At 35.9% G+C, this 18,392-nt stretch overlaps 1 protein-coding gene across 1 annotated transcript in view; it reads right to left on the bottom strand.

Annotated features, from left to right (window-relative positions):
• POLI (polymerase (DNA directed) iota) overlaps positions 1–17,499 on the bottom strand; it is a 27,644-nt gene extending 10,145 nt beyond the window's left edge. Inside the window, exons 1-6 of the mRNA XM_008580945.1 lie at positions 17,391–17,499; positions 15,784–15,909; positions 13,432–13,596; positions 7,812–7,964; positions 1,885–2,121; positions 262–440 (exon numbers count right to left, since the gene is read on the bottom strand). Coding sequence (XP_008579167.1) covers positions 262–440; positions 1,885–2,121; positions 7,812–7,964; positions 13,432–13,596; positions 15,784–15,909; positions 17,391–17,499 — 969 coding nt within the window. The remainder of the gene's footprint in view (positions 1–261; positions 441–1,884; positions 2,122–7,811; positions 7,965–13,431; positions 13,597–15,783; positions 15,910–17,390) is intronic.
• Between the last annotated feature and the right edge of the window lie 893 nt (positions 17,500–18,392).

The raw sequence follows: 18,392 nt of genomic DNA, 5'->3' as shown, positions 1-18,392 counted from the left end.
TTTTTTTTTTTTTTTTTTTTTTTTGTCTTTTTCGTGACTGGTAAGGGGATCGCAACCCTTGGCTTGGTGTCGCCTGCACCGCGCTCAGCCAGTGAGCACACCAGCCATTCCTATATAGGATCCGAACCCGTGGCAGGAGCGGAGCTGCACTCCCAGTGCTGCACTCTCCCGAGTGCACCACGGGGTTGGCCCAAAACTAGAAATCTTTAACTCAAATAATGTGACAACCAGTATTTAATTAAAATAAATATCATTATGTACCTGAGGTGGTCCTGAGGGTGTCACAGGAGAGTTATCCTCTCCAAAACTGAGTTTCTGGATACGCTGAGCAACTGAAATTCCTAATTCCTCTTCTAATATTTTTGATGAAAAGGTTTGGAGATCATGCACACTATTGATACCCAGTGCTTCAAGACGTTTGGCAGTTTTATAGCCAATACCTAAAGAGAAAGAAATGCATAAAGTGTTATAATAGTGTTAAATTCTGTAATTAATATTTTGCTAAGATCAAACTCCATTGCAAATTAGGTGTTTGTTCTTCCACTCAAGGTCCCTGAGTTATATGCATCTCTTTAAGCCCTCACAACATGTAGTATAATATAATAAGAGACAGCCAATAAATGCTGTCTTGATAAAATGAAAATTTTAACACCTGTTAAATAACACAGTGAAAATATTCAAGAATCATGGTTATTACCTATGTTAAAAAAAAAGTCACTAGAGCAAGTAAAATGAATTAACATGTGCTTATTAGATAACCTTACTAATTTCTATACACAAAACCACACATTTATCCACAAGTCATATCCATATCTAGCAATACTTACCATCCAGAATACAACTAGAACCGGAAAGAAAACAAAAACATCTTCTTACTAGCCAAACTCCTATCACAAAGTTCTTGCACTAAAACTTGGCCATGATTTACTCGCAGGAGAAATACTGAGGCCATTCGGTGCCTCTTCATTCCTTTCACAGTAAAAGGAGATTGGTGTGTAGGGAGAATTATCAAAGTGGACTGACAGATATCCTTACAGCAGAAATAAAAGAAAGCTGGCAATTTGGCAATAAAGGAGAAAGTAGAAAGCTTGTTTTAAAAAGACACAAAAACTCAAAAAGTAAAGCCAAGTAAGAATGTTTTTCATTAGTATACAGTCCTCAATTTATTAAAACCTGACATTGTTCTTCAGAACACACACACAGAGTCATTCAAAAAACTTCAAATTATAATTATACTCTATATTAAGGAAGGCAAGGCAGGGTATAATACATTTTGGAATTGGAATCATACAAACATGTAAAAATGTGAAGTTATGACATCTAAAGGGATAAGTTTCAGTTGTCTTAAAAATTCACTTCCACAAAATTCTTTTATAACATCTTATTCCCCAGCAATGCCATAAAAATGAAGTTTAACAAATCTTTTACTGATAACCTATAAAAACTTAGGTATTTGATCTTCAGACATAAAAACTTGGCCCATGACTTGAATAGGAAACTGAACTGTTTCCTCATCTTTAAAATGCTTTGGAAGGTCCACAGTAGCCCTAATGGTTTATATATAATCCCAAAAAAGAGTTAGTAAAAGATGTACTCCCTCTCTGGATGCAATGTACAGTATAAGAATATGAACCAAGGACTGGAAATAAAGGACCATATGTTTCCAAGTTATAACTTTTATAATAATATTCTAACTATATGAAAGAAGGTAAAATGAGAAAAGCACTTTCACATATTCCCTCTTACAGATTTGCTCCAGAAAAGTTTTTTCAGTTTACTGCAAGAGCCAAGTATGTCTAAGAATTAATTACACTGTTTCATAATTGTTAAAATTAAAGAAATGCAATGTAACTAATATATACCTTTCACCTATAATTGTCTTACCAGGCATTTCCTTTATGTGGTTCAAACTATGTATGAGGTCTTTACAACTTTCAGGTAATAAGACCGTTTGTTGATTTGGTTTAAAGACGCCAGAAACTAATTTTGCCAATAACTTATTAGAAGCCACTCCAGCACAGCCAGTGAGTCCCAGTTGATTATACATAGCTTCCCGCATTTCTGCTGCAATCTGAGATCCAACAAGTAGTCTGATGTGCAAGATGTCCTGCAGGTTTATAGCTATAAAAACAGCCAATGTTGTTAAAAGTCACAACAAATTTTTTTTCTTTTTTACACATGAGTTTTTAAAAGGTACAGGGCTTAGTCTATATCTAAACCCTACCACTGCCACCACCACCACCTTGCTACCCACTTGACTAATATCTTTTGTTCTTCATAAGAATACTGTAAAGTAAATAAATACAATAGTGAATTCCAAGGGCCTATGATATATAATAGTGAATGTATATTGGGTGTGCTTCATCATTAAACTGATGAAAATTGATCTCATAAAAAATTCCTACTGACATTAGTAAAACTTTTACTCACATTTATCTGTAAGCAAGCATAAAAGTATCATTACATAATAAGAAAGTTAACATTATGTGGTTTTAAAGATCTGAAACTAAACTTTATCCACTAGCTATATGTGATGCTGAAAACAATTTCTGACCTACAAAAGTTGGAGAGATCTTTTATGAAAGGTGTAGGGAAATTGTATAGAAACAAATTTTCTTAGGTGTGAAACTGTATTGGAGTTATATGAGAATCCTTATTCTCAGAAGATTCATGCTAGAAGTATTTAGGAATTAAGAGTCATGAGATCTGCAATTAGTTCCAAATGGCTCATTGATCAATCAACCAATCTGTAGAGAGTGAGATAAAGCAAATGTGGCAAAATGATAACAATTAGTATATCTACAAGGATGGACATATGGTATTCATTGTACTATTCTATCAACTTTTCTGTAGGTTTGAAAAAAATTTAATAAAATCTTGTGTGGAAAAGGAAGAATTAATGAATAAGTGGACATTTTCTTTTTGGGATATAAAATCCAGCTCTCTGTAATGTGTTCTAACCAATAAAGCCTGAGTTTGCTTTAAAAATTACACATAAATATATTTGAAACCTTGTTACTATTTATCCCTCGTAAGTGACAAAAGAGCACAGATACAAAAGACACATGAAAAGCTTCATGTTTTCTAGAAACTTTAACTCTACCCCTTTTCTTCTGTGGAGAGTTATGCTGGAGACTGATGACCAGCTCTCAAAAAAGGGGGAAAAGAGAAAGCACATGCTGCGACATAGAAGTAAGAGTGTCAGGCAAGGCTTACACAAAACACAGTAGTTTGTCTTCTACATGGTATGATATGAAAGTCACCAGCAGAGTGACAAGATGTCTGAAAGCCTAATTAGATATTCACTGGCACTTACTGCAGCTTATTTTCAAAAGCAAATATCCCTGAAAACACCATCCCTCATTAACACCTTAATATGTGAAGGAGATGAACCATTCTACTTTCTTGCTAAGAGTGGGCAAAGATTATTTGAACTGATTGATAAATAAGAGCTTGCAGAAGATAGCAGCACATGGAGATAGGACTGGACAAGATTCCACAGGTGGTAACTTGAAAAGCCAGAGAGCAACAAGAGGATCTCAGTGCCTCGGGGAAACAAGTAAAAGACACATCAAAGGAAAATTTAGCCCACCTAAATTTCTTGATATCAAAAAATTTCTTGAAACTAATGAAAACAAAGACACATCAATACTAAAACCTGTGGGATACTACAAAAGCAGTACTAAGAGGGGAAGTTTATTGCAATAAACACTTAAATCAAAAGAACAGAAGATTTCAAATAACCTAACAAAGAACCAGAAAAACAGGAACAATTCAATCCTAAAATTAGTAGATGAAGGGCCGGCCCGGTGGCGCACTGGATAGTGCACCGCTTGGGAAGCGCGGCGGCGCTCCCATCCGAGGGTTCGGATCCCACGTACAGACCGGCTCCCTAAACAACGTGCTCCTGAACGATGTATGCGTCAAAGAAGAAATTAAACAGGAAATCAAATATTTCTTGAAACTAATGAAAATAAAGACACATAATATTAAAAACCTATGGAAAACTGCAAAAGCAGTACTAAGAGGGAAGTTTATTGCAATAAATGCTTACATCAAAAGAATAGAAAGACTTCAAATAACCTAACATTACACCTCAAAGAACTAGGCAAACAAGAACAATCCAACCCCAAAATTAGTAGATAGAAAGAAATAATTAAGATCAGAGCAGAACTAAATGAAATAGAGACCCGAAAAATGACACAAATGATCAATGAAACAAAAAGTTGTTTTTTTGAGAAGATAAACAAAATAGACAAACCATTAGCTAAGCTAACTAAAAAAAGGAGAGAAGACCCAAATAACAAAACCAGAAGTGAAAAAGGAGATATCACAACTGATTCCACAGAAATACAAAGAATCATTAGAGACCATAATAAACAAGTATATGCCAGCCTAAAGACTTCAGCAAAAAAACTCTTAGAGCTGAGAAACAAATTCTGTAAAGTTGCAGGACACAAAATAATCACAAAAAAATCAGTACTGTTTTTATATTCCAATAACGAACTAGGAGAAAAAGAAATCAAGAAAGTAAGGCCATTTACAATAGTCCCCCCCAAAATACAATAACTAGGAATAAATTTAACCAAAGACGTAAAAGATCTCAATGAGAACTACAAATCACTGCTGAAAGAAATTAAAGAGGGCTCAAAAAGATGGAAAGACATTCCATGCTCTTGGATGGGAAGAATTAACATTTTGAAAATGTTAATACTGCCCAAAGCAATCTACAGATTTAATGCAATCCCCATCAAAATACCAATGACATTCTTCACAGAAAAAGAAAAAACAATTCTAACATTCACACAGAACAACAAAAGACCCCAAATAGCCAAAGCAATCCAGAGCAAAAAAAATAAAGTCAGAGGCATTATACTACCTGACTTCAAATTATACTACAAAGTGATAGTAACCAAAACAGCATGGTACTGGCATAAAAACAGTGACTCAGACCAACAGAACAGAATAGAGAACTGTAGGGCCGCCCCGGTGGCGCACTGGAGAGTGCGCCGCTTGGGAGTGCAGCGGTGCTCCCGCCGAGGGTTCGGATCCCATGTGGAGACCGGTTCCCACTCACAGGCTGAGCACAGTGCGGGCGCGACACCGAGGGTTGCGATCCCGTTACCGTTCAGTAAAAAAGATAAAAAGGAAAAAAAAAAAAAAAGAATAGAGAACTGTATTAGTCTGTTTCCATTGCTTACAATAAAATACTTGGAACTGGTAATTTATAGAGAAAAAAGACATTTATTGCTTACAGTTTCTGAGGCTGGCAAGTCCAAAGTCCATCCACTGATGGTGACAGTGACCCCAGGGGTCTCACATTGCAAGGTGGTAGAAGCAGAGAGAGCAGAGAGAGAGAGACTCTCCTCCTTTAAAGCCCTCAGAACAACACCCCTGATCACCATTTTTATTCCATTCACTACTGCATGATCCTACAATCAATCACCTCTTCAAGGCTCCATCATTCAACTACCATAATAGGATTTCCTGCACTCTTAACAGTCACAGTGGGGGCTAAATTTCTAATACATAAAACTTGGGGGACACAATTCAAGCTTCAGGGAGTTTGGGGGGACATAATTCAATATACTACAAGAACCCAGAAATCAAACCACATACTTACAGCCAACTGATCCTTGACAAAGGCACCAAGAACATATATTGGAGAAAAGACTGCCTCTTCAATAAATGATGCTTGGAAAACTGGACATCCATATGTAGAAGAATGAAACCAGACCCTGTTGCCATATACCAAAATCAACTCAAAATGGATTAAAGACTTAAATATAAGACCTGAAACTGTAATAAAACTCCTAGAAGAAAACATAGGGGAAACACTTTAGGATGTAGGACTGGGCAAAGACTATGAATAAGATCTCCAAAGCACAGACAACAAAAGAAGAAATAAATAAATGGGATTAAATCAAACTAAAAAGCTTCTGCACAGCCAAAGAAACAATTAGGAGAGCAAAAAGACAACCTATAGAGTGGGAGAAAATATTTACAAACTATGCATCCAATAAGGGATTAATATCCAGAATATACAAAGAATTCAAATAACTTAACAGTAAAAAGACAACAAACCCAATTAAAAAATGGGTAACAGAGCTGAAAAGGGATTTCTCAAAGGAAGACATACAAATGGCCAACAAACATGAAAAAAATGCTCTATATTACTCAGCATCAGGGAAATGAAAATCAAAACCACATTGAGATAACATCTCACCCCAGTTAGACTGGCTATTTCAAAAAGACAGAATAATAAATGCTGGCAAGGATATAGAGAAAGGGAAACCCTCCTACGCTGATGGTGGGAGTATAAATTAGTGCAGTCATTATGGAAAACAGTATGGAGGTTCCTCAAACAACTACAGATAGAACTGCCATATAACCCAGCAATCCCACTTCTGGCATATACCCAATGGAATGGAAATCATCATGTTGAAGGGATACCTGCACTTCCATGTTTATTACAGCTCTATTTACAATAGCCGAGAGTTGGAACTAACCTAAATGTTAATCTACGGATGACTGAATAAGGAAAACGTTACATATATGTATATATGTATATATGTATATATGTGTATATATATATACAATGGAACCCTACTCAACCATAAGGAAGAATGAAATTCTGCCATTTGCAGCAACATGGATGAACTTGGAGAAAATTATGTCCGGAGAAATAAGCCAGGCACAGAAAGAGAAATACCGCATGTCCTCACTCATAAGTGGGAGCTAAAGGGAAGGGAAGGGAAGGGAAGGGAAGGGAAGGGAAGGGAAGGGAAGGGAAGGGAAGGGAAGGGAAGGGAAGGGAAGGGAAGGGAAGGGAAGGGAAGGGAAGGGAAGGGAAGGGAAGGGAAGGGAAGGGAAGGGAAGGGAAGGGAAGGGAAGGGAAGGGAAGGGAAGGGAAGGGAAGGGAAGGGAAGGGAAGGGAAGGGAAGGGAAGGGAAGGGAAGGGAAGGGAAGGGAAGGGAAGGGAAGGGAAGGGAAGGGAAGGGAAGGGAAGGGAAGGGAAGGGAAGGGAAGGGAAGGGAAGGGAAGGGAAGGGAAGGGAAGGGAAGGGAAGGGAAGGGAAGGAAAAGGAAGAAAGGAAGAAAGAAAGAAAGAAAGAAAGATACAAGAGCCACAACAATTCACTGAACTTTCAGAAGGAGAGAACAGAACTGAGTCCACCAGAGGTGGGAAAGAGGGGGAAAGGGAGGGTTAGAGAAACTGGTAAAGGGCCACAAAAAATAACTGCATTGTGTAATGGTGAATATACCAATTATCCTTATTTGAGTACCACATATTATACACAGGTATTGATATACTATGCTGTACCTCCCAAATATATACAATCAATTATGTTTCAATAAAAAAAAATAATACTAGCAATAATAGAAGAACTGAGGTTACCAGAGTTGGGAAAAGGGAAGGGTGAGGAGGATTAGTGAGAAATTGGTAAAGGGCCAGAAAAAATGATTACATTGTGTAATGTTGAATATACTAATTATTCTTATTTGAGCATCACATATCATACACAGGTATTGATATTCAATGCTGTACCCCACAGATATGTACATCAATTGTTTCAGTTAAAAGAAAATTGCCTGAAGCACTGGTCTACATGTCATCAAAATCTTATTTTCTATATACTTAATACAGAATAGCAACACCCAATTTTAGTTATTGTAGACAGATTACCAACTAAATCAGGCTATACCTTCAACAAAAGTGTTAAGTCTTCCAGAATGACATAATGAACTCACTGAACGTTAAGAAATGTATATACTTTTAGTTACTAAATGGAATAGTAAGAATCTACTCACACTGATTGTTGTATACGTGACCTGACACAGTCACTGAAGAAAGTTCATCACTTTGAAGCCGTGGTAGTCTCTTCTCAACCATTTCTGTTAGATCCACAAAATTTTCATCAAATCCGAGTCTCTCAACAACTGGACTAAATTCTTCCAACAATTCTAAATTGAAATGATATTGGAGCAGAGATGTAATTGAAGTTATAACTAGAATACATTTAACTAATGCTTAAAAAAAATGTATCAAATATATTGTTTGTTTGTTTGTTTGTTTGACTGGTAAGGGGACCCATAACCCTTGGCTTGGTGGTGTCCGCACCACGCTCAGCCAGTGAGCGCACCGGCCATCCCTATATAGGATCCGAACCCTCGGCGTTGGCGCTACCAGCGCCGCACCCTCCCGAGTGAGCCACGGGGCCAGCCCGAAATATATTCTTAAAGGTCTTATATATATCCACAGTTCCACAATATCTTTAATAAAGCTCTAAATTAAATGGATTTTTTTTTCTGTACTACATTTTGAGTAGAAGCAATATTTTCCAAACAAACAAATCCCAGAAATGACATTCCCAGGACAGTTACTCATGGCAATATATTCAGTTCTTCTACACTTATAATACAGAAATTATATTTCTGTATGTGTAGTACATTAAATATCAATGCTCATAGTTAATTATGATCTTGAAGCAATATGTCAAAAATAAATTACAGTCTGCTTAGGAAAGTAAAAACAAGTAATAATATATCTTAGCTATATTTCCTACAAGAAATTTAAAAATGAAAAAATAAATAAATATCCAATTATTACTCAGTCAAACAGAAAAGTTAATTTTCAAAATACACTACAATGCAGTATTTTGACTTGCCATTCCCCAGCACATTCCTTATGGGCAGAGAGTTAGAGATGGACCACAACTTACAGGTAGGTATTCAAATGTCCAGTACAATATCTACTTCTTAAGTCAAATGTTCACTAAACTGAACTGAACCAACATTCACAAAGACTACCAATTCTGATATACTAGGATTATGACTAATAACAACTTTGAAATCATTGAGAAGAACTTCCACTTTCCTCTGAATTTCCTTCTATTTATACCAGCTAGATGGCAGAAAACAAACGTTAGTCTCTTAGTATATGAAAATACATAGGTTCTTAAGGTCTTACAATCTGAAGGCTCAGAAATAAAAGGACTATGTCATTCCACGTGGATCACTTTTTGACACAAATATTAAAAATTCTTTTCTGTTTTATTGATGCCAACATTGACAATATTAGGGGAAAACAATAAAGACAACAATGCGACCTGAGGAACACCAAAAATCACTTCTGACTTACCTAGAGAAAACTATTATCTCCTGTAAGGAGAAACAGACAATGTGTCCTATCATATAAGAGGATTGTTTTCCATTTCCTTCATTAATTTGTGTAATATTTTTTTAAGTATATACCTGATATCCAAAAGTAACACATAGAAAATAAAATAGTTTATCAAGAAAATACTACATTAAAAAAAAAATACAAGTTTTAAAGTACTAAACGGAATGGCAAGTTAAAAACAGAATCATGCATGAAGCTGGTGGGTCACTAAATACTTTATTAGGCTACAGAGACAAATCCCTTAACCATCCCATTCCTGAAGTTAAATTCCTTTTTGCTGTTAACATCATAAACAAGATGTACTTATTAAAGTTATAATTATGCAAGGCCCAAGACAGAAGTTTGTAACTAGAGAAAAAACTATCTAGAAAAAAGGTATATATACTGTAGAATAAAAATATGAAATAAACAATATGGTTATATATCATAAACATGTTAGAGATAAATACACTATAGGACAAATTGGGGGTGTTTCTACTCCAACTCAAAAAATACTATGAGAAAATTTAACATATAATAACTATCAGTGCACAAGTCACACTTGGAATATTTCTGGTTGTTATATTAGTCCACTTTTAATTCTTTCAAGATATTTCATAAATTAAGAATAAGTGTAAAAAGTCACTTACTCACTGATTTTCCAGTATGATATTTTCACAGTGAAAAGGTACAGTGGCACAGAGGTCAGAAGGCAAAGATTAATAAATCTGACACCATAAATAATGTAAAAAAGACAAAAGACAAACTGAAAATTTATTTATAATACATGGCCATCAAAGGGCTAATTTTCTTAATTTCTAAAAAAATGATAATCCAATTAGAAGAAGACAAACAACCCAAATGAAAAACAAGCCCAATGAACAGGCCATTCACAGAAGAAAACACATATAACCGAAAATATATGAAAAAATGTTCAAGCCTACTCATAGAGAACTGCAAATCAAAACAATTACTAACTATTTTTACCTGTCAGGCAAGGATTTTTTATATAACACTGTAATATATATGAGGGTACTTCAAAAAGTTCATGGGAAAATAGAATTAAAAGATAATACAAACCTTTCCATGAACTTTTTGAAGACCCCTAGTACTAGCAATATTGGGGCAACCACAAGTGCAACATTTAGTACTATTGAAAATTTTAAATGCAAATCACGTTTGATCCAGCAATTAACCTCTAGGAACTTACCTTATGGATATTCCCTTAAAAGTATGCCAAAATTTCTATGTGAAAGCGTCTACAACGGCATATATTTGTAAGAGCAAAGAGCTAGTAACAGCCTAACAATCCATCACTATGCAGAGAAACTATACAATTTATCATCTAAAGCAAGACACTTTTTGAGAGAAAGGAGGTGCTATTAATAATTAATATGGACAACAGGCGTAAAGTGGGATATACTGTCTTCATTTCACTAAAGGAACGTTTAAATAAGTATGGAACAAATACAATGGAATACTGTGCAGGCATTAAAAAGAATGCAGAAGATCGATAGAAATGATATAAAAGATCACTAAGCACAAAGGCATTGTATGTACTATATGAGAGTACTTCAAAAAGTTCATGGAAAGATTTGTATTATCTTTCGATTCCATTTTTCCATGAACTTTTTGAAGCTTCTTCATATAATCATTCCTATGAACACTAAAAACGAAGTTCTTAACATTTATTTTTATTTTTATTTTTATTTTTTTTCCTTTTTGTCTTTTTTCGTGACCGGCAATGGATCGCAACCCTCAGTGTCGCGCCCGTACCGGGCCGGGACCGGCCACGGGATCGCAACCCTTGGTGTTGCTCCCGCCCCTCGCTCAGCCAGTGAGAGGCCGGTCTGTATGTGGGATCCGAACCCTCGGCGGGAGCGCCACCACACTTCCCAATCGGCGCACTGTAGCAGTGCGCCACCGGGCCGGCCCGAAGTTCTTAACATTTAGACACACATAATTTTGCATAAATGCATAAGTAATACTTTGAAAGTATAGTCTTATGTTTTCTGCTTGGCTCTCCCTTCTTACCCTTTCCTCCCATTTTAAAACTGCCTCCTTCCCTCCACAAGTTAACCAAAGTTAAAAACTTAGTATATATCCTCTAGTGTTTCTCTTCCCATACATGTATAGATATACATATATATATGGAATGAGGCGTTTGGGAGACTGCTTTACACAAATGGAAAAATGTGACACACATTTTTGCATTTTGCCTTTTACTCACTCAATGAGACATACCTATATCATTCAAGCAGCATTGGACTAATACATTCTTTTTAATTGCTATATAATATCCATCATACAGAAGTCTTTATTTAGTCATTCTCCTCCGATAAACATTTTCCATTCCATATTTTTGCCAATTATAAACCATGCTACAATAAACATTTTTGTACATGTCTTTATGTATGTATGATTTTATTTCTATTTGATCAGTTCCCAGCAGTGATAACATTGGGTTGAAGAATATGTGTCTTTAATTTCAATAAGTGTTTCTCGTTTTTTTTTAAAAAGGCTCTAATACTTTGTTTCTATTTTTTCTCACATTCTTTTTATTTTGGGGGAAATACGATGGATCTAAAATAACATCTTACTAATTCAAACTTCCTTAGCCAATAATAAATTTGAGTATTTTTCCCCCACATAATTGTTGGACATTAGTTCTACTCTTCATGTTAATTGCCTATTCATAACCATTGTCCATTTTTATTGGGTTTCTTTTTCTTGTTAATCTGTGATTCTTTTTCTTTTTCTTGGTGGGTGGCTGGCAAGGGGTTCTGAACCCATGACCTTAGTGTTATAAAGCTGCACTCTAACCAACTGAACTAACTGGCCAGGCTTCTTGTTAATTTGTAAAAAAGCTCTTTGTATATTATAGATATTTAACCCTTTCATCTGAGAACTACTACAATTAATAAAAGAAAAACAAATGAAAGTAATGTTAAAAAATAAATACAAGGCTGATCCTTATACTTTTAAACTGTATTTGCAATATGACAGTGTACACACATGTTCATTTTTTCTTTAATTTATTAAAGTAGTGACTAAGATTCAAACACAAACCTTAGCATGGGAGAGTTTAGCTACATTGTAGTATTTAGTAGACAGTATATGTAAAATCTAAGAAAAGATTAATATATCCATTATTTTTGCTAATACGAGGGTACTTCAAAAAGTTTGTGGAAAAATAGAATTAAAAGATAATATGAATATTTCTATGAACTTTTTGAAGTATCCTCACAGTTCTTAAGAAATTAGTTTTTTTGGGCCGGCCCGGTGGCGCACTGCTACAGTGCGCCGCTTGGGAAGCGCGGTGGCGCTCATAAAATAAAAAAAAGAAATTAGTTTTTAAACATGCTAATTAAACATTATGGAAGCCTCTCCCAACTATCATTAGTGTATTAGAGAAGAAGATATTTCTTTATAATTCATTTAAACTTAAAACTAAAATATTTGGATTCCTTTATGGTGTATCTTCCCATTTTCTCACTTTTAAACTTTTTTTTTTTTTGGCAGCTGGCCAGTACAAAGATCAAACCCTTTACCTTTATGTTATCAGCACCATGCTCTAACCAACTGAGAAAACTGGCCAGTCCTTTAAACTTTGTTTTACATTTTTTTCTGGTATTTATATAAACACCTGTCATGACAAAGTACAAATTACTTCCAACATTTTCTTGTCAACATTACTTATAACATTATGTTAAGTGAAATAACCCAGAAACAGAAAGAAAAATACTGCATGTCCTCAATCATAAGTGGGAGCTAAAAAAATAAACAATTTAAAAAAAAAAAGAAAGATACAACAATAGCAATGATACACTGAACTTTCAAAAGGAGAGAACAGAACTGAGGTTACCAAAGGTAGGAAAGGGAGAGGAAGAAGGAAGGTAAGGAAGGAATTGATAAAGGGCCATGAAAACAATTACACTGTATAACGCTGAATACACTAATTATCCTGATTTGAGCATCACATATTGCACACAGATACTGATATCCAACTGTGTACTACACAGATATGTACAATCAACTATGTTTCAATAAAAAAGACATAAAACATTAGGTAATAAAAAGAAAACATTACTTATAACATATAAAGTCATCCTCTTACATAATTTTAAAATGGACAAGAGCCAAAATAAAAAGTTATTAGAAAAAAGGAACTTGACTAATGGCATTTTACATTTATTAAAAGATTAGTGTGTTAGAATAGACATGCTATATAAAAATTAATGCTAAAAGTATATTATCAGTAATTTGTACCTGTAACCTTATAAGACATCTCTCTGTAACGGGTCAAGTCTTCACCATTAACTAATACCAACTGTGGACATTTTTCTTTTGCATCTCTAACATTCATAAGTTTCTTAACTCCAAGTTTCCTAGCTTCATAGTTGCAGGTAACCACCAAATATTTCTGCTGGACCCCTGTAAAATATAGGGTAAATATTTTTATATAAAATATATATATAAGAAAATCAAGCAGGATTGAAGAAACATCTTAAAATATAATTTACTAATTCCATATTACAATAGTGTAAGTTGTAAGACACTCTGTTTTGAGGCAGTAAAAGCCCTGCCTCAGTTTAAAAAGTATAGCCTCCATTCATGAAAATTCTACAAAGCAGAAACACCAGGTTTTCAAGCTATCTCCTACTTATGAATTATAAGATATCAATATATTATTTTTCCACATTCCTCTTTTAAACTTAAGTTGCTTTACCAACTTGGGGTAGAAGGAAAGTTATTTTTAAATTAAAAAAATGCTGATCAGTAGAAATTACACATTAAGAGGATGGGTCAATTTTTCATATATAAAAGGCAATCTGTATATTTCTCAAATTTAACATAAATTACTTAAATCAATATATTCTATGGAATTTTCGGTGATAAGATACAAATCAAAATCTTCTAGAATTTTTTTTCAGACAATAGAAAACCAGATTATATTGTCACATATAACTCTAGGGCATGTTTTAACAACAAAAAAATAAACCAGATGAAAATAACTGAGTACAATTAAATACTAGTTGCTGCTAGAAAAACTCACTTATCTTCTGAGTAACTTGCCAATGAATACAAAGCAATGTTCTAAGTGCCAAGCTACAGCAATTGTTAGGGACTTCCCCCAATAAATGTCCTAATTATTAAACTGTTCTTTAGAGTAATCTGTAGATTAGACAGTGAGGAGGTGTTATGAGCGCCGCTCTATGAAAAATGATTAGACTATGAATATCCAGACTGCATAAGAATTCACTTGTTAGTGACTTGATTGCTAATTTTTTTGCTTTTCTTTTTTTAAACTAGTTGACTATTTTCTTACCACTGTAACAGAGTAATGTTCATCTAAAATATGTAAAATACAAACATGTAGAAGAAAAAAAGCTTATGTTCATTCCCCTACTGTTAGACATTTGTTTCTAAAATTCTGATATTATAAACAAGGCAAAGAAACATTATTCGCACATAAGGTTTTTTCATATATCAGATTATAGCCCAAAATATAATCACCAGATCAAAGATAATAATTTAAGATTCATCAGTCAACTACATAAAAAATCAGGTAGGTTATTTCCTTAAATAAGGAGTCTTTTAATGCAGTTACATTATATGGACTCACCACTCACTGTATGTCACCTGCCTGAGTTGGATGTGTATTTGTCAAGTATAAATGAAAGACTACTTTTGTTTTCTCCAGAAACTTTTGGCATTCATATCCCTCACTTCCTAGTAATTATTCATTCATCTTGTGTTACAATGCTACTAACTAAAAATGCCTTCAGCAGAAAAAACTAAGGTCCCCTGATCCTAAATAGTTCATACCCTAAATTTAAAGATTTTAGACTTACCTTGACATATCAAAAACTAGTCTTTCCTTTATTCTTTAGTAAATAAACTAGGCTGGATTGGAGTTTATTAAATCAAACTAGGCACAAGAAAGTAGCAGCAAGGGAACCAAAATTGTTCTTTGTGACTATACTAAAAAATGAATTCTTCTTGCATGCATAAAAGAAAATCTCTGCTTTCCCAATTTAAGATATGAATAATAAAAATGTTAAAACAATCCAGCACATCAGTAAGTAAATCTGCAATGTAAAATTTTTCTTTGCCTTTTGTTTAAAAAGATGCTTGTGTTTTTATGGAACACTTGTTCATTCTTAATATTTAGGATTCTGCTCAAAATCAAACTATTTTATTAGACATTATACAATTCAAGAATTAATTTCAAAAAGGGGAGAATAGATTAAAACTTCTATTAAAATGTAATAAAAGCAAAGAGGTTGTTTTTGAAATATGAGGCTTGTAAAATTTCAAACATTGATAAAAAGAAATCTGCCTAGAGAACTAAGCTGACCATCATAAAAGACTAAAAACTTATTCTGCTCTGTTCACCTGTTCAGTTGGCTATACTAGTCTCAGATTCACCATTTATTAAATGACGCTTATGAAGTTTACACTCGGTAGTGATGCAAAGAAGACTGTTTATAAAGCACATTATGAACTGCTTCCAAGATCATTAATATGGTTAATAAATCGGAATATAATAATCATAATAAATAATAGTAGCTAATCCTATCATTATACGATAAAAATATAATCAACATCCAGAATTACCTAAAGGTTTGTCCTTTAGTTCCGGATTTGAGATCATTTCTACTTGTGCATAAAAGCAGTCCAGATCCAAGTGTACTATGACTCTGGATGAAGAACTTGGTGTTGGCACCACTCGATCATGAACTGCTGCATACGCAATGAAATACAAAAATACATTCATACTACTTATTATCTCTGAGCAACTGACAGTTTCTTAAAGCATGGTATCTGAGAAAGAAGAATGCAGAGTGGTTTTAAGTTTTTTCCTGGATTTATTGTGTTTAAACATCCCCAAATTACAAAACTCCATCCACAGTAGTGTCTTTCTACAGTACTGTTTACTTATTTAGTATTTCTTTGTGCACTTCATTTTTCTCAGGATAGTGATAACATTTGAGACAAAAAATTTTGATCAATAACGGATGATGCAAAAGCTAATACTATCATTTGGAAGTTTATAGTAACTTCTAGAGTAAATCAAAGAAGCAGAAAAGTTCAAACAACGTTAATTTTCACCCAACTTGAAAATTATTCTAAGTGGCACGTCCTTAGATTTAAAAAAATAATCTGAAATACAAAACAGTAAAAGACTACCTGTGGGTTCCAGTGGACTATATTTAGCTCCCTTAGGAGAACGGGATAATCTGGTTTAGTGACAATGCCTGAGGTATAACAGACCACCCATAAATATCCACTAACTTGAAAGACTAAATACATATTTCTTGGATTTTAAAAAGTAGCTTTTGTCATAGGTGGGGGGATGACAGAGGCAATTCCTACCGGTTCAAGTTCCACCAGTTAAAAATAAGGCAGCCTTGGGCCGGCCTGTGGCTCACTTGGGAGAGTGTGGTGGTGACAACACCAGGACAAGGGTTAAGATCCCCTTACCGGTCATCTTTTTAAAATAAATATAATTAATTAATTACTTAATTAATTAAGGTAGGCTCAATGCAATGTGGTATTCTGGGTTGGAAACTAGAACAGAAAAAGAACATTAGTGCAAAATCTGATAATATCTGAATAAAATGTATAGTTAACATTATTATACCAACGTTAACCTCTTAGTTTTGAAAAATGTATCAAGGTGATGTAAGATGACAGCATTAGGGGAATCAATTTCTGCAACTTTTCTGTAAATTTAAAAGTATTCCAAATCTTAAGGGGAAAAAAAGGCAAGGGATGAAAACCAGTGACCTGCCCCCAGGCCGAGGGTTCTGGCAGTACAAGGTAGGATTCAGAGAGGCGACCATAAGGGACGTGCCAGCTCTTCCTGCCCGGGCTGAGGCCGGGTCCCAATTTCTGCCAAGTGAGAGACAAGATGCTTAGCTTCTCCAACCTTGCAACAATGCAGGGCCTGGGAGCTCCTGCAGTTTTCGTCGCCCCGCCTCTGTCCCCACGATGGTGGAGAGGAAGATACACATGCACCTACGACACGCATCTGTAGGGCTGACGCGCCCCACCCTACCCCTGGGTGAAGTCATCCCTTTCGGGGTTCTAGCCGCGAAACACGAGGCAGAGAAGAGGGGACGGTCGCGCCCCAACGGCCGCGGCCCCGGGCGTCCGTCCGCCCCACCCCCCTTCTCTTTTACACCCAGGGAGGCCGCCGGGTTCCTCAGGCCCGGGCGCACCCTGCGAGCAGCCTGCCGCCCCCGCGTCCGCCAGCGCCATGACCCAAGATTCGTCTTCTTCCTCGCCGCGGCCGCCTTCCTCCTCCGGCTCCACCCCCAGCTTCTCCATCCCGCCGCGGCCAACCGCAGAGCAACTTCCGGCCGCTTCCGCCCGGTCTCCACGGAAACCGCGGGCTGAAAACCCCCAGCCTCTCCGGTCTTCGCGCCTGCCCGGTGGTGGACGACCAGCCTGTTGCCCGGAGTGCGCGCGGGCCCGGGTTCTCTCCCGCCTGGTCTAGGCAGAAAGGGACGGATTGCAATCCCAAACAGCTCGTCTTTCTCTTGAAGGCTTTGGAGTTAAGCCCACACCACAGATTTTCACTTTTTATTTTTGCTCTGTTCCTCGGTTCAACTGTTAGCAAAATTGCTAATCGCTAGACCTGAACGATTTACGGTGATGGGGGCGGGGGAAGGGTGTAAATTGCGGTAAGAGCCAGGTGGCCATGTCAGCTAACGTAATTAGCAAGCGTGTTAAGGTTTGTTGGGTTTTGTTTATTTGTTGTTTTTTTTAAAGTCACTGTAACAGGTTGGACACCTGAATTTTTAACATCAAAACATTGGGATTTTGATACATAAGCTTTGGAGTCAGATGAAGTCTCCAATCCAGACCTTCCATCTCGCTGTGTGACTTTGGACAGGTTACATAATTGCTCCGAGACTCGGTTGCTCCACTGTTTAAAGAAAAAAAAAGTTCTCTTGAGTGTCTTGAGATTAAATGAATGAATGGATAAAAATGAACATACACTCTGATATTCCCAGATATGTAAAACACCTGGGAGGTGCACACAGTAGAAGCTCAATAAATACTAGTTCTCTTTGCCTTCTGTTAGGATGCCATGTGTACCTGTGTATATTGGTGTTTGTGTGTGTGTGTGTGTGTGTGTATTTCTCCCAATACAGGAAATTTGAGAATTTCTCTCTCTGTACATATATATACACACCACTTGTATATACATATGAGTG

This window comes from Galeopterus variegatus, unplaced genomic scaffold (assembly GCF_000696425.1).
Source record: "Galeopterus variegatus unplaced genomic scaffold, G_variegatus-3.0.2 Scaffold2217, whole genome shotgun sequence".
NCBI classification, from domain to species: domain Eukaryota; kingdom Metazoa; phylum Chordata; class Mammalia; order Dermoptera; family Cynocephalidae; genus Galeopterus; species Galeopterus variegatus.
This window is presented reverse-complemented; position numbering and strand designations above follow the sequence as displayed.